Here is a 26,173-nt window from a genome sequence, read left to right as displayed (position 1 = left end):
ATAAGGAAAAAAGAAAAAAAAAGCATATGTTTACATATGTTTAGCTAAACTTTCCCCGTGGCTACCTTTACTTTTTTACTTTTTTTTTTCAGTCTGTACTTATTTCCCAAGGCCCTTAAAGGAGTTGTGGAATTCCTGGTGTGTATTAATTTATCAATTTATCAGATGTGTTCTTAGGATTAATAGTACTGAATTGCAAAAGTTGAGGGGCATGTCAATACATGGTTTGCCTTTGCAAATTACAGGCAGAATTTCTTAATGTGGAGCAGAGTTGCTAATCTTAGATTATCCACTTTGAGTCATGACTTTCTACTACAAAGCTGTTGTCATGGGGTGGAAGAATTCTTACCCAGGAATGGTAACCAAAAAGATAGACTGAAGCACTATAGTTAAAAATTCAAGTTAGTTCTTAGATTCACAAGATGTAAAAAAGAAGCCAGCCATTGAATGCCTTGTTTGAAAACAGGTTGATTGCATGTTTTATAGCAGGTCTGAATAACCCATTTGTCTAACTCACTGTGCTTTCCATATTTATTTGTAAACGTATTTTGCCAAATTCTTGGGAGTCCTTACATTTTAGCTGGTTTTATATGAAAATTTGTTTTTAATAAAAAATTGGTCTTGTAAGAGTATAATAATCAACAAACAGAAAATAGTATATTTTGACAAAAGGTGAAAAAGGTCTTCTAGAACCACCTAGTTCCAATTGAAAAAGTCGTTATATAAAAAAAATTTGTGGTAGAGAGAAATTAAAGGGAGAGAAATTAAACAGCATCTAACAATTTTGGTTTGTTTTTGGCTGCTTTACTCACAAGAAAACATTTCCCTCATTTCTACCAAGACAATAGTTTATAGGGAGCAAAATTACATTTGACCAGTTGTTTCCCAAATAAATTTTCTGTTTTTAAGATGAAAATGGAAGGCTAGCAGTATCAGTTGGTTTAGAAAATTTCTCATCTAGGATGAGATATGCCATATGGCAGAAAAGAGAGAGTTTTGGATGTAATAGAAACTACATAAAACTGACTGCAAACACGTACACTTAAACACACACGTATTCATGTCCAAGTAGGCAGCCAAAAAGTTAGAAGTCCCTTTGCTTTGTAGTTTAATTAAAATCACTCATTTTCCAAACCCAACATTTAGAGATAACATCAGATGCTATTCATAACCTAAAGCAGCAGGTGTGTTTAGGAGAGAGTATCCTCGGGCGAAAGCTACAGCAACAACTGAATGGTCAACAGAAACTTCCATCAATGGGCCAAGCTTTTAGGCCATCAATATATTAAGGTTTGGAATCCCATTTTGTATCCCTCCCAAAAAAGAAAGCACTAGAAGTTACTCATTGTGTGGCTGTCTAACAGTGGTAGGTCATTTTGATTAAAGAATAAAATGGATTGAGCTGCATGACAGCAAGAAGGGGGAGGGGGATGGGGGATTATAGGATAAGGTGTACTGCTACTTTAAAATTATGCATGCACGGCCCCATCCAGGTCCCTCCCACTGCTTGAGGTACCAGCTGAAAGGTTGGGGAGCTCAGTTCCAGGCGGGCCACCAAGCAGACTACGCTCTGAGTTTCAGGTAACCAAGTGTTTGCTGTGCGGAGTGCTTTACCTGGGCACCCAAGTTTTCCTTGCAGCATTTCTGCTGCTGCTGTCTATTTGCTAAGAGTGACCAGGGGTTACAGCAGCGTCGCCAGGCAACGAGGGACAGCAGTCCCGTTTAAGAGCCATTTGTCACACTGAGGGGACTGGTTGAAATGCAATAAAGAAATGGTAACTCAGCTTACTTATCAATACAATTACTTGCACAGTATTAAGAGTCCATATATAACCTTCAAACTACATAGTCCTGTGAGGAAACACTAACACAACCGTTTTGCTAAATATTAAGGCATAGGACAGACAGATGGTGTTGGGTTTCTAATCAGCTTTACTGTGAGCTTAAAGTTGCTGCACATGCTGGAATAAGGGGAAGGGCCCAAAGTGCTTTGCCAGCTTTATTTTGGGCATCTGCAAGTTAGCTCTGGGTTACAACATACGGTGCACGTGTAAAGAAAATCTATACGATTCTTTACCTTGTTAAGTAGAGAAGATAGTGCTAATTCCCTGGGGTAGAGTAACCACCTAAAATTAACATATGGTGAAATATGTTATTGATAATTATATGCACATACTTACGTTATATATATAAAAAACTGGTTGTCCTGGGGACTTCTAAAGTTCTTGATTTGCCCAATAAAATCAAGATGTTTACCAAAAAAAAAAAAAATGGGTATTTTACTCTAAACACTGTACTTTGAAATGTTTTTTGAGAAGTTGAATAGTGTTCGTTGTTGAGGGGCAGAGTCCTCAAGCTGAACTTCAGTTTTAAAGATGCAGCAGCTTTCCCTTGACACCTGTTTTTGATTTCCAGATACCAGCTGCTACTCATGTCTTCGCCGTTGCTAAGAACGTGTTTGGTATTGCCTCAGTGTGAAAACGTGTCTGCAGTTTCCCGAAAATGGAGTATCTCAATGTTACTTAAAGTACCCTGCTTTAAAGTGTTGCTGGCAAGTGGCATGGCCTGATTATTTATTTAGGAATGTTTTTTCAGGAGGAGAATGCTTTTTTTGTAAACATGAATTGCCTGATTCTTTCACTGGGCTGTGGCTTCTTGTCTCAGGTCATCGAAACGCTGATCTTTGCCTATTTTGCTTCTATATCATTGGCTGACTCCCAGGGTCTTTTCCCAAGGCTGGAGAACGTGGGAGCTTTCAAGAATGTTTCAATTGTGCCAACCCAAGCAACGTGTGGACTCCCAAACCGAAGCACATTTTGTCATAGCTCTGCTGCTGCTGAAAGTATTCAGTTCTGTACCCAGCGGTTTTGCATTCAGGATTGCCCATACAGATCTTCAACCCCGACGTACACCGCCCTCTTCTCAGCAGGCCTCAGTAGCTGCATCACAGCAGACAAGAATGATCTGCATCCCAATTCCCATAGCAATTCTACAAGTTTTATTTTTGGAAATCACAAGAATTGCTTTTCTTCTCCTCCTCCTCCTCTTCCAAGGCTGGCGGCATCGTTTACTTTAGCTGTGTGGTTGAAACCTGAGCAAGAAGGTGTAATGTAAGTAGAAGCGTGGGTATAAGCTTTCCTAGGACCCTGAAAAATCAGTAGTAGTGAAGATTATTGCGACCTGAATTCCACACTAGAAATGAAAGCTAATAGTATGGAAGTCATGTGATCCAAGACCGACTCCTATGTTAGTCTTTCCTATTCAAATTTACAATCCAATATTTTCCCAAATTAAAATTTTTTTGCTCGTCTAGGGATGAAGTGGACCATGAACAAAGAATGTGTTAGCACAGTTTCATTGCAGGCAGACATGTTTACACCTGAATCATTTATTTCCTATTGGTTAGTTGGACATTTGTTCTTAGCCTTCAGAACGTAAACCAGACTGAGTGTGAGTTTTAAGGCATGAAGATTAGTAATACAAATAATTGATATTTTCAAAGTATTAGTCTAGGTTTATACAAATAACATGCCCCTACTAGGGTATAAAATTTTCATTTGGCAGAGGGCTCTCTGAGGGCTTAGAACTGTGTTTTATTCATCCTTATTTACCCAAGAAGACCTGTTTGCTTGACTCATGGAAGATGTTCAATAATATGAGTTGACTGTAAGAATAACACTCCATCTCTAAAAAGATATAGCTTTTAGCCCTTTACCTTGTGGTATTTTCAATTTCCAATTACTTAGAAAATATATAGGTAAACATGTGATATTCTTAAAAGCTCTTATGCTGTTGATCCCAGAGAAATGCTTTCGGTGATTTTGGAGTGGGGCTCCCTTACCGTCATTTCTTGTTAGTTTGTTCAATCACTTGTTTTTCTTTTTAAACATTTTTTATTTTTAATTATTATGGGTACATAATAGTTGTATATATTCATAAGGTACATGTGATGTTTTGATATGGGCAAACAATGTGTGTTAGTCAAAGCAGGGTAATTGGGGGATCCATCACCTCAAGCATTTATTATTTCTTTGTGTTAGGAACATTCCAATTCCACTTTTTTAGTTATTTTAAAGTATACCATTACTTATTGTTGACTGTGGTCACTTTGTTGTGCTATCAAATATTGTTCATTCTATAAGCTAACTGTATTTTTGTACCTACTAATCATCCCCACCATATCCCACCTTCCTCACTACCCTTCCTAGCCTCTGGTATCCATCATTCTACTCTCTGTCTCTATGAGCTCTATGTTTTAATATCTAGCTCCCATACATGAATGGGAACGTGTGAGGTTTGTCTCTCTGAATCACCTGTTTTTCATTCTGTAGTGTTTTCTCAAGCTGATATCTAATGTGTTTCCCCTAAATATTTAGAGCCAACTTGGAAATTTTAATAAGTAGAACGGTTTCGAGGCATTTTTGCTCATCTTTTGTCTCCCTGTAGGGCTTTTGGACCTTCCTCTTGTGACATTTTCTTTGTGTGAGAGTGTTGGCTAGGTATCTAAACACTTGTGAAACAAACCGGAAAGGTCTTACCATCTTATAAGCAAATATAACTTAAATGTCTTTATTGTTTAATTTCAATTTGCCAAGAGAAAGTTGCCATGTTTTCATTTTGTTTTAAATTTGGATTGAAAATTAATCATAAACCATTATCCCTATTTCTACATCTCCCCTAAAAGAAAACTTTGTTGTCTTACTGTTTGAAATTCTAGTAAATTTAAGCTACTCAGTTTATGTAACTAGTATCCAAAGAGTCCTAAAACATTGTCTCTTGACAAATAGTGCTAGGATAAAATATTTTTCCAAGCTTATAGGGACATATCTGTACCAAATTCATCTTCTATTGGCATCACTTTGTATAAATAAGACCGAGGAGTATTTATCGAGGTGGTAGCACATGGTTTATGGTTTTGAGAGTTCCTTGTATGAAGGTCATTTCCATTCTCAAAACTAAAATACCTATGGGAATTGGGGGAATTTCGGGGTGTTTGCACTAGATAAGTAAAACAAACAAAACATGGATTATCCAATTATTGTTTATTCAGGAGCAGAAATAAATCCAGTTCCTAAATATTTTGCTACCTGCCTTCCTCTCACATTTATTATCTCCCAAAGCTAGTATGTTTACAAGCAAACAAAATAGCAAGGAAGATAATCAATAACATATTAAGAAATGCATTTTCAGTAAGCTTGGGGAAATAAGTCTGCATTTGGTAAATACATTCTTGAGTAATGGTTGAATCCTCACTTGTAGATTTAAACTCAAGAAAAATGAATAGAGGCAAACTCTTCTCAGCTTGTTCAAGACCTGGGGCAGGGGATAAAGAAAAATTCTTTCATTCTAGTAAATTAGAAATATCCAACTACTAACGGGTTAAAAAAATTTGTGGCAAAATTTATATAAACCTTTATTTCTACTTATAAAAACCCTTTACATCAACTACAGTGATTTGCCTAAATTAAAAATATACTTGCTCTCATAACTTTACTACCGAATACATGTAAAAAATTTAGTAAAATAGTGACAGCAAAAGAGGTACTACTAGTGTTCTCCAATCTTATTCTTACCCCCCAACTCAGGAAAAAAAATAGATGGAAGTGAGAAGAAATGATTTTTGAAAAATGTATTCTTTAAGAAAAATTTTAAAACATCTTTAGCAGTAATTTTTGGTTGACCTGATTTTACCTTTGCCTCTTTGTTGCTTCCAACTAGTTTGATCACAAACTCATCATTTTTTCAGGGTCTGCTCTATACCACATGTGCTTCTATCCTCAGAATACTCATGATCTAAATGATCTAATGGGGAAGACAAATGGATTAGTGCTATTACCTAGGTGGCATAGCGTGTTAGGTGTGCACAAAGGGAGACCCCTTAACCAACCTTGAGCAGGAGAAGGGTTCCCGGATCAGGCGTAATCATAGAGATGCTGAAGCTAAGTTGGAGGTAACCAGGTAAAGAAGGGAAGCCTGGGTCTGAAAGGTGTGTTACTGTAATAAGGATTTGAGGTAACTAAAAAAAAAATTGATAACTGGCTTGACACAAGAACCTAGAAACATTCTAAAATTCTTTTATCTTATCAAATATTATTTCACTGTGTTCGTAGAAGATTGAATGACCGTTCACCCAAGATCATTACCATTATCTCAGTGCCTTAGTTAGACCATATGAAGAGGTAGCCAGGCCTCTTACAGACATTGGCTTTGGCTTCTGGCCAGTTGATGGTGGGGTGAGTAGAGACTATAGATGTCCATTCTCCATTTCATCATGGGAATTAAATAGAGTGATTCTGACTCCAGGGCTAGCAATTTAGAGCCTTCCATGGATGCTAAATTCTCTTTACATTTAAAAAAAGAGAGAAAGATTTGCACTGGTGACTCAATACCCAAGTGGGATGTAGTGTGTTGTACCACTTCCTATAAAAGAAATAGCAGAAGAACTAATGAGCCAATAGGTTAAATGTTAGTTTTGCAGAATGATTCAACCACTTCAGGTTTCCAGCATGAATCTCTAATAAAGGGTGTTGAGGCTCTGGGGAATATATTGTAAATAAGAATTCTATTTTTTATTGAAATAAAAAGGCTTCTTCTCTGGAATAAAGCTTGCTTTGAATATAATGACATTTCAGGCACTTAGTGTACCATTTTGAGTGAAGTTTGGGATCATTTTAGCATCACTGTAACTGCACGATGCATTGGCATGTCTTTTTGGTTGGATGCTGACCTTTTCTCTCTTTTCTGGTTGCTTCCTAAGGTGTGTTATAGAAAAGACAGTGGATGAGCAGATTGTGTTCAAACTTACAATATCTGAGAAAGAGACCATGTTTTATTACCGCACAGTAAATGGTTTGCAGCCTCCAATAAAAGTAATGACACTGGGGAGAATTCTTCTGAAGAAATGGATTCATCTTAGTGTGCAGGTGAGTAAAATAAAAAATATTTAACATTTGGTTAAACACAAGGATCTATCTTACTTTCTCTCCTTTAAATGGCATTTACTCGCAAAATCTACAGCAGTATCTTTTAAATTTCAGGTATGTGTAAATGACAACTAAAGAAGAAAAATATTTAAATGACCTGTTGATGTATCTCTTGATAGACTAGCATTTCCCTCATCAAAATTGCTATAAAAACTCCCACAGATGCTGGAGAACAATGCTATTTGTAATTAATATCCTTGGAAATTTTTAAAAACTTTGGTTAGTATATTTGGTTTTGTTTAAAAATGTGTAAGGGCTCTTTTGGTGTCCAGTACTAATTTTCTTAGTCGTGGCTGTATTAAAACCCCTGCCTGATTTTTATAGCTGTCTTTTTCTGATAGCATCTGATGTTGTGAGTAAAATTTGGCTGTTGCATCAAAATGCTGACCTTAGAACTAATGAACTTTACACTTGAGGCACTCAAAAGGTGTTATATTATTATTTTAGTTGTCAACCCCAGTTTGTATGAGCCTTAGAAGCTGCTAAAGGCTGAGATAGCTGTGAGCTGCCTGGTATTTACAGTCCCTAGAATAGAGGCACACTTCATCCTTTTGTTTCCTCAGGGCGTGGGAAGGGCCCAATACAGCCAAAAGCCACCCTTGCCTTTCAAGCCAGAGGTGCTTCGTACTGCAGTTTCCACTATGAGCTCTCACAGGAGAATTGACCCAGTGGTCCACGTGAACCCCATTCTCGCTTGAGGACATTTATACCCTCATTCATTTTATGAAAATTATCTCTGTTTTCTCACATTTTTTTTCAACCCGAAGCAGGTAGTAAGTGGGCTTCCTTGGAGAGTTTTGAAAATTGTTATTTGGCTTTAAAGTATTAATATTAGTTAGGATATGAGTTTAGCAAATACAGTTGGTAGAGGACAGTGTTTCCATATGCCACCAGTGTTGAAAGGGTATACAAAGGGGCAGGTCACATCTGGCATCAAGCCCTGTCTATAGGATATGATGGTTTCAGTTTCTCTGTGCTTACTCTTCATTTGTTCAGTAGTTAACAGATATGGGATCTATTTGTCCTTTATCTTGAAGTTGTCGATTCTCCCTGTTGACAAGTGCAACACAATTAGGTTTTAATGTTAAAAAATGTGGAAATAGAAGCTGCTAAAGAAAGGCGATTTGCAGAAGATGCCACATAGATGAGATGTTTGTTGCATATTTTTGTCTCAACAATGATAAAAAATTTCTTTTTACTTGTCTTTATTTTGTTCTTGTCTGTGAAACTGTACCATGTTTTGGCAGGCAGTAGTACATTAAAAGCTTTACAAAGAAAGTTTAAAATCTAAATGCAAGGAGGTAACCATGACTGAATTACTCTCCCGGGAATAAAATGCTCTTAGAGTGCCTATTGAAATCAGCATTATCATTTCAATACATGTCAAATATGAGTCATTTCCTAGTTTAGGCAAAATTTCTTTATAAATCTTTAAATCTTCCCCTTCTTTCAAGAAAAGGTTAAAGTACTTATGATTTAATGAGACTGCTTCATTTCATAACTGTTTGACTATCAAGAGAAAACTTGTCCTTTCCAATTTGTACACTTCTTGTATTTATTTTTTGTATGAGTTTTTAAGTACACTACATTTTATATTAGAAATACAGAACTAAACAGTCATAAAACGTTAGAAAAACCATTCAGGTCTGTTTGTACCTCTGGCATTTATTGAATGTTTTAAGGGTACCCAACATTATGAGAATCTGGATTCATTCAGATGAAAATTAAAGAACAATTATTTACTCTAAATTGGAGATCTACACAAGTTTCCTTTAAATTGAACACCAGTCTGAATACAGTTATTATGAAATTTATAAGAATCTATATTATAGATGGTAAATAAGGAATACATTCATTACTTAAAAGTTATAAGAAGTAGTGGGAAGGACAGGAGATTAGGAGTTGGGAAATCTGATTTAGATAATGCTACTCTGTAGACTTAAGAAATTCATTTGACTCAGTTTCCCCATTTATGTAATAAGAGGATCAGACTAGATGAACAAAATGAATCCCTCTTAGAGTTCTACATAAAAATAAATGGCATGTGGCCGGGCGCGGTGGCTCATGCCTATAATCCTAGCACTCTGGGAGGCCGAGGCGGGTGGATAGCTTAAGATCAGGAATTTGAGACCAGCCTGAGCAAGAGCGAGACCCCGTCTCTACTGAAAAATAGAAATTAGCTGGACAACTAAAAATATATAGAGAAAAAAGTTAGTCGGGCATGGTGGCGCATGCCTGTAGTCCCAGCTACTTGGGAGGCTGAGGCAGAAGGATCTTTTGAGCCCAGTAGTCTGAGGTTGCTGTGAGCTAGGCTGAAGCCAGGGCACTGTAGCCCGGGCAACAGACCAAGACTGTGTCTCAAAAAAAAAAAAAATAAGTGGCATGTGGAGTGAGGCACAATTACTTAGAGTACAACAAGCAGTTGAGTTGTGTAAGGTTATCTAGACAGTAAGCGACAAGGCCGGCTCCATTAATCAATGGTCAGGCTTGTGCTTTTTTCTGCTTTCCCATGCTGCCAAGTATTTACACAAAAGCATTTTTTTGGTAGATTTTGTGGCCAAGATAGAGACAGATGCAGCCTGTTACTCTTTCATTGTACAACTGCAAAGAACATTTGCAGAAAAATAAATTTAATATAAAATATAACTTAGTCATTGTTGCATTTTATGTAATACATCCAAACTCTGTTTAATTTTGGGATTAGGGACTTCTATCATGCTAGGCATAAAATTTAACAAATAATAATATAGTTCAGTCAAACTTCAAACTGCAAGTCTGAACTTAACGTGTATCCATATTTTCATCCATCTTCCAGTGCAGCCACAAATTGATGAGCTTATATTGTGTGTGTTTCTGTGTATCTCTGGGTGTGTGTGTATGTGTGTGTGTGTGCGCAAAAATACAACATACAGCTCTGTTCGTGAGATGGCATAGAAAACAGAATTTAACTTACAAAGACCTGGAGATATAAAATTAAGTAACAGATCTAACTTTATGCTTTACCTCATACAGTTCACTTGGCATCAGCTTCCCAACAGTAATATTGCAATTCTAATTTCCCAAAATCAGAAAAAAAGAAATGATTTTCAATAATTAAATACATGGGCAAAAAAATGCCAAGAAAAGGCAGATGTACTAAACATTGGAGATCTAATTTACTAAACAAAAAATGATTGATATTGCTACACTAATGAATATGATAGCTTTTACTCCAAAACTAGCATTTTGAAACTTCAACCTGTTGGAAAATGATTAGTTCTTAAATTAATATTCATTCAGGGGCTTGAATCTGACAGGACTGCCAATTTAAATTTTACTTTTGGGTTTAATATATTGGCTACTTCAAATTATATCATGCTGAAATTCATTATGTCATATTTTCATACTAAAATTGAAAAAATCAATTCATACTTTTTATTATCAAATGGGGAATGCATAATATTAGCAGATTTTTTAAAGCTTAGTTTTCGTATTGAATGAGCACATGCTATAGTTATTGTAAGAGATTTTTTTTTAAAGGTTTGAAATATGTAAAATAATTTTATTTTAGCATTTTGTTAAAGATTGATAAGTAAAACAACTTGGCAGTATATGCATTCAGTTGCATATCATTTGAAAGTAAAACCTGAGGGTTTTCTATGAAATATTCTTTGTCCTTAAGCAGTTCTACACATTTTATAGGACAAATAGCATCAAAAATCATCAATATAGTAACCCTTCTAATAATTTTTCTAAGTTGCAGTAAAATAATTACTATAATTTGAAGCTGATGAAATACTACAATGGTGGAACCAAGAAATAATTTAGCAATGGGCTTGCTCATGTTTTCTATGCTATTTTGAGTGCTCCTTGATGCATTGACAATTCAAGAGCCACAGATGATTCTAGCTACAATAGTGTGAAAAAGAGCAGTTCTAATAGGATACAATGAAGGAAAAAATGCATGGGTAAATAAAGTTTTAGGAATCAATAGATGAAGGACAGGAGTTTCATAATAATAGTTTGTTCCAGGAGTACATACTGTTGATTTATGTATTCAATCTGACAAAGGAAAACTATTGATAGGTCTGGAGAAAAAGAAAATGAAATTTAACCAACATTTGTTAGAATAGATAAACCAAGTCTCTCAATTAATCTCTGAACTGTGTGCCCATGTGCACACTTTGTAAAGGTGTTTCCACATTCTTATTGATTGAGGGAGCATAAAACATCCATGCCTGTTTACGGAAGTTTCCTCATTCAGTTCAGTAAGCTCTATGTCCTGGGATTCTCAGGAATGCCATCCCAGCCCCCACCCCTACTCCAAGAGACTCTCAATCCATATTATTCCTTTAATAATTTTCATTGCATGTAACTCTCTGTGTGTGCATATATGTGTCCATGTGTGTGCTAAACATTATTTATTTGTGAAAGTCTTCTCTTTATATATAGCTAGCTGAGTATCCCTCAAGTTAGTTGAATAGTTTTGGGTTATTCAGAGCAAAGTTAAGATCAACAGAAATTAATGAATTTTTTTCAGAATAATCAGTTAAATTTATAATTTAGCTGCTGTTATTGAGCACTGATTTATATGCACTCTGTTAAACATTTTATATGCTTACTTTTCAAATGCTAATAATAGTTCTATGGCTTTGACTTATATATTATCCCCATTATAAAGGTGAGAAAAATGAGCCTTAGGGAATTTAAATTACCTACCTAAATTTATAGTCTCAAGTTTCTTTGATCTTAAACTAAAAATCATAAATTGCCATGAACCTAGGTCACTGAGAAGACCTAAAGAATAGTTTTCAAAGTTCTGTGAAACAAAAACAAAAACCTACAAACCCACATGAACTGAAAACAAATATTTGTAATATAAATATAATTTTTGAATGTTTGTACATATTTTGTACATATTTGTAAGGCAAATATTTATAATGCTTCACATATTTACATGATTTATACAAATAATTAAAGTCAATATATTTTGCAACTATATCCTTCATTGATAAAGGGGTTTAAATGTACAACATAATGTAATTTTATGCTCAAAATTTCTATGGTTTATGGCAGTGAGATAGACTACAATGGCTTAACAAAAAAATATTCCACTTAAGCTTTCCTGATCACCTGATCTTTGTCAAACAGAACCAACCTTTGTTATGATAAAATATAAAGAAGAGAACATTTCCTATGTGATTGTGGAAAGAGGTAAAGGCATCCAAGTAAAAGATAATTATTCTCTGTACATTTTTGTATGCAACTTAAAAATATAATATTTAGTCAGAAGGCAAGTCTTCAATTCTTGACATTTTAGTTAAAAATTGTACAATTTTAGGAAAATGACATAACTCCTCAAATGTTAGCATACCCATTACAAATTGGAACCAAACATAAACTTGACCTGTTTAGCTTACCCCATAAATTTGGACATGTAAAGAAAGCAATGTCTGATAAAGCACTTTATAGCCTATACGTTCCTGCTATGATGGTGTCTACAGCCCAGTCAGCGACTAAGACAATCAAATATTCACACCAATGACAGCAAAACGATAACTGTGGTAAGTGCTATGGGCTCATATGAAGAATGATTTGATCAAATCACTGAGGTCGAAGAAGCCTTCGTTAAAGAAATTATATTAAATACATGTATTAGTTTTTTAGGCCTGCCCTAAAAATTATCACAAACTAGGTGGCTTACAACAGAAATTTATTGTCTGAGTTCTGGAGGCTAAAATTTTTAAATCAAAGTGTTGGTAGAGCCACGCTCCCTCTGAACCCTATAGAAAGATCCTTTCCCAGTGACTGGTGTTTGCCAGCAATCCTCAACATTCCTTAACTTGTAGATGCATCACTCCAAGTTCTGCCTCCGTCGTCACAGGGCCACCTCCTCCCCTTGTATGTCTGTGTCATCTTCTCTTATAAAAATACCAGTCATATCAGATTAGTGTCCACCCTAATTCAATTTACTTATCTTACCTTGATTACATGCAAAAAGACACTACTCAAATAAAGTCATATTCACAGGCACCAGGGGTTAGGGCTTCAGTATATTTTTTAGGGGCACACAATTTAATAGCAAGACATATTCAGAAGAATGTGTAAGATTCAAATAGGCAGAGAGCACGGAGAAGAGCATTCCATACACATACAGCAAAGAGTGCAAATGCCCTTTTGTAAAGGGAATATGTTGCATATGAGAGATTAAAAGGCCAATATAGTAAGAGTAAAGCCAATGTAGCAAGAGTGCAGCAGGCAAAATGGGGCATGATATGAAATGAAGACTGAACAGTCAGAAGAGGCTATGTTTTAAAAAGCGTCACGGGACATGTTAAGATTTTTAAAATAGGGCTCTATTGAAACGTGTTATGCCAAGGACAGGGAATGAGCATGGTGAGGGGAGAATGGGATAATGTATGACATGAACAGATTATCTTTTCCTAAAGATCACTTTGGCTGCAGTAGGGAGAACAGTTTGCCTGAAGACAAGAATGAAGGGTCGTTAGAGTACTCGTTTGGCCCAAGTGGGGTATAAGGATAATTTCGAATGCAATGGCAATAGTAAATATGCAAAGAAGGGGTCAACTTTGAAAATAGTTTAGGGATTAAAATTAAAAGGCTTGTTGTTGAAAGGAATGTGGAATTTGAGGGAAAGGGAGTTAACTGATGAATTCCAGCTTTCTGGCTTACATGATAGCAGGGATAATGGTTTCATTTGCCCAAATAGAAACATCAGAAGAGAATCAGATTTTTGATATACAGCACATATGAGCTAGACTTCAGCTCAGGGTAATAATTCTCAACCGTAGAAATCATTAGCATTATTGAGAAACTTTAAAAAATATTCTGGGCTGGGCGCGGTGGCTCACGCCTGTAATCCTAGCACTCTGGGAGGCCAAGGCAGGTGGATCGCTCAAGGTCAGGAGTTCGAGACCAGCCTAAGCAAGAGCGAGACTCCGTCTCTACCAAAAATAGAAAGAAATTATCTGGTCAACTAAAAAAATATATATATAGAAAAAATTAGCCGGGCATGGTGGCGCATGCCTGTAGTTCCAGCTACTTGGGAGGCTGAGGCAGGAGGATCGCTCGAGTCCAGGAGTTTGAGGTTGCTGTGAGCTAGGCTGACGCCACGGCACTCTAGCCAGGGCAACAGAGCCAGACTCTGTCTCAAAAAAAAAAAAAAAAAATTCTGAAGCCCACACCCCATATGTCTTCATTGGTCTAGGTGAGTCTCAAGCATTATTTCTTCCTTCCTTCCTGTCCTGATGGATTGAAAAACGTGTAACAAAATAAAATAACCAGAATTCAAGGCAGAAAATGATCAACTCCTATTCAGATATGTTATGGAAGATGTATAAAGAAGGTGGGGTGTGAATTAACTCTTGAAGGATAGATAGGTTTTTTGGTAGATGGAGAAGAGGAAGAAGGATGGAATTCTATGCAGGAAGAACAAGGGAACAATGCCTGGGAGATGAAAATAGCAAAAGGTGTCAGTGAGAGAGGGGAATCTGAGTTATTTAGAAATACACATATCATGTGTTGGATGAAAAAGCTTGAGAAAAGTAGCTTAAAAATTTACATACAGTTTTGAAGGGTTTTTTCCTCCTAATAGATAACCCATGTTTTTTCACCTTCTAATCTGATCTATTTGCTGTTATTAAACTGTATAGCTCTTAGAATTCAGTAGTATTCTCGTATCCTAGGTTTCTTTTTCTGAGGATCCAGTTACCTGTGGTCCACTGTAGTCTGAAAATATCAAATGGAAAATTTTAGAAATAAAAAATGCATAAGTTTTAAATTGCGTGCCTTTCTGTGTAGCATGATGAAATCTCTTGAGGTCTCACTTTGTCCAGTGTCTCCATGCTGCCTACGCTGCCCACACTCCCTACGCTGCCCATGCTCCCCACGCATTAGTCACAGTAGCTGTCTTAGCGTTCAGATCTGCTGTCAGGGTATTGCAGTGCTTGTGTTTAAGTAATCCTTATTTATTTATTAATGGCCTCAAAGCGCAAGAGTAGTGATGCTGACAATTTGGATGTGCCAAAGAAAAGCTGTAAAGTGCTTCCTTTAAGTGAAAAGTTGAAAATTCTCCACTTAATAAGGAAAGAAAAAATATGGTATGCTAAGGTTGTTAAGATCTACTGGTAAGAATGTATTTCATGGAAAGAATCTGTGACATTGTAAACAGTATATTGTTATAATTGTTCTGTTTTGTTATTGTTGATCTCTTACTGGGCCTAATTTATAAATTAAACTTCATCATAGATAATGTCCGTATAGGAAAAAACATAGTATAATACAGGGTTCAGTATTATCTGTGGTTTCAGGCATCCACTGGAGGTCTTGGAACATATCCCTTCTGGATAAGGGGGGGACTTCTGTATACACAATTTATATGTATTCACAAAAAATAAAAAGAGTTTGGTTTAGTTAATGTGTGTAAAAAGATCATCACAAGTCATATTTCACGGTTTACCTTTGACAAGTCTGAATGTTATCAGTCTAATATTTTATAGCAAAAATGTAAGTTCAGTGAGAACTTTCCTATAAAACATCTCCAATTAAGACCTACAGCAAGCCATGAATAAATTCACATTTAAACTTAGGAACTGATATATGGAAAAGAATTTAGCAATTTTTTATTTCTGCTAGAAAATGGCTGATTCTCAGCCAATAGCTATAAAATGTGCAATATATGCAAAAGGAAAATATGTACAATTATCATATTGCACATTTATTACGTATACTACTAAAATTGAAAATTGCTGTAAAAGAAGAGTATTTTCCAATGTCCACTTATTTTTTCAACAATCTCTAGTCTTGAAAATGCCACTATGGTAATTCCATCAAATTTGTAATGGTTAAAATTTGATGGTAGTGCTTTTTAAAACCTATGTTATCTAAGGGAATTGTCATTTATATTATATCATTTTCACCTAAAAGCCAGATATAATAAGACTTAGATTATTTTTGCTTTTTTTGTGTATAGTCATTTTTGTGCCCAAAGGGCTAACTGATGCCTTCAGTTATACATGAGCAATTACAACTAAAGTCAGGAAGAACAGCATGCCTATAACCTAGGGCAAAATTTGGCCTGTGGTATGGTATCACTTGATAATGGAATGGAGAATACGACTTTATTTAAACATGGACTTGAATAGCTTTATTTTCCCATACTGTTTCTCTTGGTATTTCTCTAAAATGCAACATTCGAAAATATTCTATGCTGCTGTATCATCCTGGATGCATAAGGGCATATGTATTCAAGAGGCCAGTTTAGATATCCATATAAGCTAAAGGTAGAATAATTAAAATTTTTAAAAAATGAAGAAAACTTTTCCAGGAGTGGAAAGGCTTTAATAGGTTAGATAATTTTCCGATTATCTAACAACAGCAGTGAAAAATTATTGATATTTATAAGTTATATATATAAGTATATATAATCTCTTATATTAGATGTAGCAATTTCATTCTGCCTTCTAAAGATCACATGAAATAATCTTATAAAAGGTTGAGCTGTATAGCAGTAGAAAAAAGTAATTGTTTTTGTTTATGCTTAATGTTCAATCGTTTTCAACCTAGGGAAGGAGGGAGGAAGGGAGAGGTGCAATGAAGAAAGTAAAGAGGGATGGAGGGAGAAAAATAAGGAGGGAAGGAAGGAAGGAGGGGAAGGAGGGAAGGAATGAAGGAAAGAGGGAAGAAAGGAAGTCATGTGATTTGGGTGGGGATTTGAGGCAAAACCCAGGACAATGGTGGGGAGCCAAGGAACCTAGGGAGGAGGGTCAGCCCATGCCAAGTTCATTGTGATAGAGGTGACTGAGAAAGTTTACATTATAGATGCATAATATATAATTTTTGGTTGGTTGTTCCTGGAATATAAACCCCTTGTATTACTCTAGTTATTTGGCCAAAATGTTACATGTAACCATTGTGAGGTGTTGGCACTTCAGAGAACTTACAGAAAGCGGTTGGGTTCAGTGTTTGAGTTCAATACGAGGTAGATAGAAGAGGACAAAGGAATTATCTGCAGATGAGATGAATTCTCTGGGAACATATTGGGACAACTACTGACAAAATTTAATCCCCTAAAGTACTTGCAACAATGTCAGAGCATCTCAAAGTATGTTGAGGAGGCTTTCAGAAATATTAAAGAGATGCAAGACCCCACTAAATTTGAAAACTGGCAAGTACTAAGCTTGGAAAGGTCTAGCATAGATAGTGCTTGTTTGCATATTTTGAAGGCAACTTTATTGAGGTCTGATTGACATACAAAAATATGTACACGTTGAATGTATACAACTCGATGGGTTTGAAGATAAATACGAGAGCTGTCCAGAAAATATCCAGCCATGTAACTATTCTCATTATAATATTAACAATGGCTGGATACTTTCCAGACAGCCCTTCTATATACCTATGAAACCATCACCATAATCTACGCCACAAATATACCCATCTTTTTTTTTTTCTTTTCATTTTTTATTTTGATAGGTTTAGGTAGTAGAAGTTGAGTTCTGTTATATGCATATATTGCATGGTGGTGAAGTCTAGGCTTTTGGTGTACCCATCACACATATAGCATACTTTGTACCTCATAGGTAATTTTTCATCCCTTATCCTCTTCCATTCTCCTCCTTTGTGAGTCAGTCTCCAGTGTCCATTATACCACTCTGTGTGTACTTATGCAGCCATAGTTTAGCTCCCACTTATAAGTGAGAACGTGCAGCATTTATTTTTCTATTTCAGAGTTACTTCACTTAGGATAATGGCCTCTAGTTCCATCCAAGTTGGTGCAAAAGACATTATTTTATTCTTTGTTGTTGCCCAATAGTACTCCATGGCATATTTATACCACATTTTCTTTGTCCACTCATCAGTTGATGGGCACTTAGGTTGATTGCATATCTTTGTGATTGTGATTTGTATGTGATAAATATACAATACAGCTATCTTTTTGATAAAATTATTTCTTTTCTTCTCAGTAGATACCCATTAATGGGATTGTAGGATCGAATGGTAGATCTACTTTTAGTTCTCTGAGAAATCTCCATATTGATCTCCATAGAATTTGTACTACTTTACATTCCCACCAATAGTGTATAAGTTTTCCCTTTTCTCTGCACCCACAGAGTGGGTGTTTTTGTTTTTGACTTTTTAGTAATATCTATTCTAACTGGAGAAAGATGATATCTCATTGTGGTTTTGATTTGCATTTCCTTGATTATTAGTGTTTCTGAGGACTTTTTCTTATGTTTATTGGCCACTTGTATACCTTCTTTTGAAAAATCCCTGTCTATGTTGTTTGCACACTTTTTAATGGATTGTTTGTTTTTTTCTTGCCGAGTTGAGTTCCTTGCAGATTCTGGATATTAGTCACAATATACACATGGTGAATATTTTCTCCTATTCTATAGGCTGTCTATTTACTCTTCTAATTATTATTTTTTGCTATGCAGAAGCTTTTTAGTTAAATCCCATTTGTCATTTTTGTTTTTATTGCATTTGTGTTTGGGGTCTTAGTCATAAATTCTTTGCCTAGGCCAATGCCAGAAGACTTTTTCCTAGGTTTTCTTCTAAAATTTTTATGGTTTCAGGTCTTACATTTAAATCTTTAATCCATTTTGAGTTAATTATTATATACGGTGAGAGAGAGGGGTCCAGTTTCATTATTCTGCATATGACTATCCAATTTTTCCATCATTCATTGAATAGTGTGTGCTTTCCCCAGTTCATGTTTTTGTCTGCTTTGTTGAAGATCATTTGTTGGAGATACATGGTTTTATCTTCATGTAGTTCCATTGATCTATGTGTCTACTCTTATGCCAGTACCATGATGTTTTGGTTGCTATAGACTTGTAGTATAATTTGAAGTCAGGTAATGTGATGTCTCCAGTTTTGTTCCTCAGGATTGCTTTGACAATTCGGACCCTTTTTTTTGGTTCCATATGAATTTTAGGATAGTTTTTTTCCAATTCTTTGAAAAATGAGCAATCCTATACTTATTTGTTGTATTATGTTCTGGGATGTTTAATTATAGGGAACAGATGTGGGAGGAATAAGGACACTTCATCTGTGTCAGAACTGGAAGTTACATAGTGTTTTAAAAAGGATTTTGTCTACCATCTACCATTTAAAAATGCCTGTTATAAACTTTTCATTGTGTTTAAAGGGCATTGGCTAAAATGGCAGGAGATAAGGAAAAATCTTTGTAAAATGGATTGGATATGGGAAAAAGAAGAAGGAGAAGATATGTTGGTCAAATATAGCAAAGTCAATACTGATGAAGCTAGACATGGTCTGTATTTGTCATGGTTCTTCAGAGGAACATAACCAATAGGATAGATATATGAAAGAAAATTTATTAGGGATAACTGGCTCATTTGATCACAAAAGTGAAATCCCATGATAGGCCTGTCTGCAAGCTGGAAAAATGACAGACACTAGTAGCCTGGTTCCCAGGGAAGGTGGTAGTGTGGGCTCAAAGACCACAAGCCTCAAAACCAGGGAAGCTGACAGTGTGGTTCCCACTATGAGGTCAAAGGCCTGAAAGCCCCTGGGAGGCTGCTGATACAGGTCCCAGAGTTCAAAGGCTAAAGAACCTGGAGTCTGATGTCCAAGTCATAGGAGGAAAGGGCATACTGTTGGGGATGGCAGGGGAGGGGGAGAGAGAGAGTATAAGAACTCTAGGTATCACACTGGATATGGTAAAATAACTAGCTAGGCCAACGAGGTGTGTCCTTTATTGCCTGTGACTATTGCAACTACTGCTGCTGGCGGAGAGCCATTCCTTTCGTGTGTGCGAGTAGAAGATTAATTCTCAATTAGAAGTATAGACTTGATGCAAGGGCAACATTTCACTTGGCATCGATGTGTCAACATTTCAGCTAATTTGCCTGACTGTGAATACTTCAGGGGGAAGAGAAATTGCTAATGTTTTATATTAAACATGGGGTGGAGCTTGGGGAGATAATACAATTTGTACTTTTTAGCATTTTGTTTCAATTTATTTTGTCAGGTATGTCTTTTTGAAGCAACTTTAGATGTTGAAATGCTGCTTGTGGACCCTCAAGAGTTGTCTTTTTTCATGTTACAATTACCATCACCATAGTTTGTATCTGATTTGGCTTGTGAATGAGGGAAAGGAGAGTCATTTTGATGCAAAAGTGATTGTCATCATTCTTTGCAGATATTTTGGCAAGGAGTTTTTGTGTTACTCTGTGTAGTTTGATGTTTATTTGTAGCATGTGTAACTGGTTCATGTAGTGATTAAAATAATAAGTAATGCTTGATCATGGCTAAAATAAATACCAGGGATAAATTCTTCTATTAATTAGTGAGAGCTTATTCAAATTAGCATTTTTAATTATGAGCTGTTGTTAATTTTTGTTGCAACCTATTAGATATACTGTCCTAAATCATTAGCATTGCTGTAACTGAGCATTAACTATAGGTGACTCACTTGTATAGTAGATGCTCCCATGGAAAAATGTATACTTATAAGTACACATTTTAGAAAGTATTTCAAACAGAATGAGAAAATTTATGTAGAATTTTAAGTTTAGCATAACAAAAATGTATTAAGGTTGCTTTTTGAGCCAAACTTCAGATATTAAAAATCAGAATTGTGTTCCTACGCAGAAAGTCTTTGGTTTGAGATTTCCTTGCACTCAAATTCATTTTTGTTTGGCTTTCTGTTTCCTTAAGTCTTATTACATTTATTTCTATTACAAACTCTTGATATATTTCTTAAACTGGTCCCATCTTATGCCATTGTATAGCAAATGATGGGGAAAGTACCGTTACTGTACCTTGATATTGAAAAAGGCGACAGATCTACTAGTGTATATGTCCGTAGTTGTGGAGTAGTTGACACAGTGTAAGTTAAATGCTTAGAAATTGTCCTAATGTTTGATTTTGTTTGTGCTTACATTTTTATCAATATATGTACATTCTTGACTAGGTTATTTGCTTTGGGGCAATATTTTCCAACCATAGCACTATTGTCATTTTGGACTGAATAGTTCTTTGTTGTGCCAGTCTTTCCTGTGCATTGTAGGATGATCGCCAACATCCCTGGCCTCTACCCACTAGTTGCCAGTAGCAAACTTCCCACATTTCTACCTAACTGCATCCCCTTCTGTGACAGTTAAAAATGTCTGTAGACATTGTCAAGTATCCCCTGAGAAGCATCATCCTTGGTTGAGAATATCTACTTTAGAGTCTCAAGCTTGGCTATTTTCTTTCCTCAGAATATAGCCATTGTTAAATAGCCATGATAATCATTTTTTTTTTTTTTGAGGTACATAAGTTGTGATACCATACCTGTACAGAAAAGGCTTGGATTTAAGGTTAACCATATTCAACTGAGACAAGTTTATCAAAGCATAAAATAAGAAACATTGGCACAGAAAGGAAATTCTAAAATGGCTTATGCAATTGCTAAGGGTGGCTAATGAGAATTCTGAATTGATGATATCGAAATTGATGCTGAAAAGAATTTCAAAGACAAAACACATTTTCCTGAGCATGAACACTATAATTAGGGAGGCCCAATAATGTCGAATTATTTAGATATGTATGTTGATTTAAAATAGAATACAAGTTAAAGTAAAATTAGGTTGATTGTTAAAAATTTCTTTTCAAACAAAGTACGTAGAATTGTTAGCTTTAAAAATGTGCTTAGGAGAGAAAAATAGTTTTGGTTATATGAAAAGAAAAAGATTTCAGCAAATCATTGATTTGAAAACAGTCTTGCAGAAGTTTCAAAAGTGTTTTGGGATGGCAAAGTCTTTGGGTGTGAGATTAGATGATTAGAGTTACAAATGTCTGGACCAGTTATTAAGGCCTTCAGTTGATATAAACCATCTACCAAATTGACAATTGAGAGACATTTGCAGGTGCCATTTCTATGAAAAGTCTTTATTATTCATGCCTGTGAAGATTTTGAAAGGGCAAATAAAACTATAGTCATATATTTTTATGATGCTTTTTGTGTTTTAAAACTTTTTATTAGAAAATGATATACAATAGAGCAAAATGTGCTTCTTTTTTGTGTACAGTTGCATTAGTTTTGGCGAATGTATGCTATTACGTAACCACCATCCAAACAATATATAGAAGAGTCTATAACCTCCAAATGTTCCCTTATGCTACCCTTTTATAGTTATTCCAATCTTCCTACTGCCCCCCATCAGTCTCTGAGCTGTTTTCTGAATAAATATTAATATTTAGGGGTAGGATTGCTAGGTCACATAGTAGGTGTATGTTTAAATTTTATCACAAGTTGCCAAACTTTGTTCTGAAGTGGCGGTACCATTTTGCATTCCCACCAGCAAAATCTGAGATCACAGTTGCTTTCATCCATGTCAGCACTTAATATGGCCAAATTATTTATTTAGCCATTCTTCTGACGGGTGTTTTGTGATATCTCATTGCGATTTTAGTTTCTTCTTAGGTGCTTAAGTGCCTTTCAAATATGTATCTTCTTCAGCGAAGTGTTTGTTCAAATCTTCCCATTTCAAAAAATCGTGTTGGTTGTTTTCTTATTATGGGATTTTAATGGCTCTTTATGTATTCTGCATATAAGTCCTAGGTCAGATATCTGTTTCACAAATAGTCCCCCAGTTTATGGCTTGACTTCACATTCTATTAACAGTGTCTTTTATAGATCAGAAGTTTTCAGTTTTCCTGGTTTGGCTCCCTCTACAATGTGTTTGCTTTGGTTCCTTTTTAAGCATCCTCAGGTAGTTGCTTTTTGGATTTTGTCCATACTTTTTATTTGTGATGGGCACAGAGGGAGAGAGAGATTGAAGTGGGCTGAAGTGGAGTAAAGCATCAGCAGACGTGTATAATGCTTTTTCATTTGCAGTGTTTTACCAACATTATTTTTGATCCCTTAATAATATTAATGGTTGTCATTCTCTATATTGGAAAATAAAAAAATCAAGAGCTGAAAGATTTTTTCAAATTCATAAGTAATACAAAGCCATATGGGAAATAACCCATGATCTAAAACACCTGGAACAACTAAACCCTTAAGATATTATTCTATTTAGTGTGTTCTCACTGTAAGCTCCTAGAGTGTAAATTACTTATGTACCGTATTTGATTCTTTTCCATACTTTTTTAGCATTTTTGGAACTTCCTTGATTAAATTTTCAATTTAAATATTTGCTAGAAAATAATAAATTTAAAAACTATGTAAATACGTTTGTTAAAGAACTTTATTTTTTACCATATGGAAGAAAGTCATTTCTGTTCATTATTCTTTAGTGGCACAATAGTAGCAGACTTGAACAAATGTACGGTGTGCTTGGTGAGATATCATGTGTGAAAACCAGGATTAGCCAACGTTCCTTCTGTTAACACATGTCAAAAGTTGAAAAGAACCTTTACTGCCATTTCTTAGTAAACAAGTCAAATCTTTTTGCTTAAAGCATTTCACTTTCATTAATGTAGGATACAACAGATATCTACTGTGTACACAACAATTTTTAAGAGGTTTTGAGGATACTGAAGATAGTAAGGCTATGGTGTCTATCCTCAAGAAACTGTACAAGAAAAAAAAGAAAGAAATACCGATGTAATATCAGGTATACATTTTTGGAAAGTAATTTTTGAATAAAATGAGATTTTAAGAAAAATCATAAAAGTTTTTAAACTAACATTTTCAAATATTTAGAAAATAAGAAAAGACGAACTCAACTAATTCCTTCCAGTAATTTTCTCTAAAGTCCTTGCAATTTTTTAATATGCATATTTTATTAACTCTAACCATAGTACATCCTTAGTCCATATATAATTTTGTCTACTCACCTTTTTTTAAACATTGTATCACAGTTTATTTTCATGTAGCTTCATGGATCAAGGCATGAGGGAAGTAATAGAGATTCTCTGAGGATGTTGCTAAAGAAGGGACTAGTATTAAGAGTTCAGGAAACTGCTGCACTCTGGACTGCTTGCTTTTTTTAAATAATATAGAATGTTTTGTGTTTGCCCTTACATCCTGTAAAGATTTGTCCTTAATAGTACAATTTGTCTTGGACTATAAGCTCTTAGAGGGACAGGACAATACTTATATAACATGTTAAAGTATCCACCTACCTGTCTATGTCTATTGGTTTCTTAGACAACCCTGAGGCAAGGGTTTTACACGTATCATTTCATGAACTACCCTGTGAAGAAGGTACAGGTGAGACTGCTGAGGCGCATGGAGTGATCGAGCTATTTAACAGAGACAAGCAGACCATCACAAGCAGTTTGGAACTCAACACATTTTTCTTGGTTGAAAATATACACAGACAAAAGAGGGATGGTTAGAAAGTTTGTTCAATATAGAATTAAGACCTGGAACAAAAGCATATGGGCACCGGCAGAATCTACTTAGAGGTCACAGTGCCCAAGGGGAAACAACTCTAAGCACGTCACTTAACCTCACTCACCTTAGTTCTCTTGTTGGTAAAATGCAGTGCTTATGCAAACTTGATACATGTCAAAAAATATCTGCAAGGCATTGCTTAAAATTGACCCTCTGGGTTTTTTCATGGATGCCTGGTTATTATTTATTAAGATGTATTAGGGGCAAATCTCAAATGGAAAAAAAAATAAAAGGCAGATCTGCAAAGTGAAGAAGAGGGGTTAAGCACAATGCAACAGAAACTCTTATACTAATCCAGAAGGACTTTGCCTGTCAATCAAATCCATATTCATTATTTTTTTAAAGATTAATAATGGTTTGTTAACTGAGCAAGCTGGCAGACGTTAGAGCAATGTGATGAGATCTTGGGGCATCTATGACCAGTTGATGACTGACTGACCAATTTCAAAAGATGCTATGAAGGATCATAAAGTTTAGTTCCATGTGTATTTTGATGATAGTTGCATCTATATTTAAAGCTTTCTGTCACTGGAAGCACTCTTGGTGTTGTCAGACTGTCTATTGGACTGGATGAGCTGCAACTTCTTGCAATTGAATGTCAATAAGACCAAAGCAATTTTGGTTGATTCATAGCACCAGCTTAAGCATATTCACTTGCACAGATTACATTTGACAGATAGTTACCTTCAGCTGAACTCTGTGGTTAGAAGCTTGGGCGTTTCTTGACAGTGAGCTTAGAGTTGATGCCTAATGTTTATTTCATATCCTGTTTTTACCTTCCCTAATACTGCATGTGTAAATCTATATTTAAATGTATTCACAGCTGATGTTCTCGTCAGTCCACTTCTTATCTCTGGACAGAATGCTGTAATGATTCAATTTCATTATTTTAATAAAAATAACTTGCATTCCTCCAGTTTTAATTTCATTAAATCTGAGGAGTAATACTAATTTTAAAGGATCTCCTCGATGAGCAATTGCAACACTGTAACGCAGGAAAATGCCCAAGTGGTGGGAGAATTCTTACAACTCTAATAAACTTAAAAGCTTCAAAATTTGGCATGTGATTATGAACACTGAGAAAATATGTCCATTTTTATTTGCCTGTTATTATTCCTTTATCTTAGTTGTTTAGATCCATCAATTCTCTTCAACATATAGGTATAAAATTATGCATTTCAAGAATATTTAGTCTTTAGAGTATAATTTAAATAATATGTTCTAAAATGTTTTAATTGAGCTAGAGAATGTATATATCCAAACACATTGTAAAATTTCAAAAATCGGTGCCATTTTGAAATATTTAGATTGGGAAAATAATTAAGACTTGGGATTTTATGTTCAGGAGTAGGTGCGATTATGGTGCAGATTTGTTCAATATTAGGGTATGCTCAACTTTTCAGTTATGTTCAATTCATTAGGATGCTGGTTGGGAAATTTAAGGGACATATAGATCTGATAATCTGAGCCTAAGTCTCCTGTTCTATACAAATAATACTGGGAAGCTTTGGAATCCCTCTGTTTGACTAGGTGAATGGCAGTTGTATTTGCATCGGCCTAAACCTAGCTCAGAAATTGTGATTTTAAAGCAAACACATTTTACTCATGCATTTCCATCTTTTCTAGAATCTACGATTTTAAGACATCAAACAATTCAAATTTATGTAGTTATACATTTCACACAGGAGAAAAACTCATGCTGAAGTAGGTAAAATATTTTTCAAAATTATTTTCTCTACGTTTACTGGCATACTTTCTCTTTCTTACTCTTTTAAAACTGACAGTCAATTTTCTTTATTTTTCTTTTTTACTGACAGCTAGTAAATGTACT

The 26,173-nt window shown here is 35.3% G+C and overlaps 1 protein-coding gene across 1 annotated transcript in view; it reads left to right on the top strand.

The window, feature by feature from the left end:
- The first annotated feature begins 1,590 nt into the window (after positions 1-1,590).
- The window catches only part of LOC105826911 (usherin-like), a 203,377-nt gene continuing 178,794 nt past the window's right edge, over positions 1,591-26,173 (top strand). The window contains exons 1-3 of the mRNA XM_012664921.1: positions 1,591-1,775; positions 2,416-3,110; positions 6,758-6,923. Coding sequence (XP_012520375.1) covers positions 2,584-3,110; positions 6,758-6,923 — 693 coding nt within the window. The 5' untranslated portion in view covers positions 1,591-1,775; positions 2,416-2,583. The remainder of the gene's footprint in view (positions 1,776-2,415; positions 3,111-6,757; positions 6,924-26,173) is intronic.

Source organism: Propithecus coquereli, unplaced genomic scaffold, assembly GCF_000956105.1.
Source record: "Propithecus coquereli isolate 6110/MARCELLA unplaced genomic scaffold, Pcoq_1.0 Scaffold94, whole genome shotgun sequence".
Lineage (NCBI taxonomy): Eukaryota > Metazoa > Chordata > Mammalia > Primates > Indriidae > Propithecus > Propithecus coquereli.
This window is presented reverse-complemented; position numbering and strand designations above follow the sequence as displayed.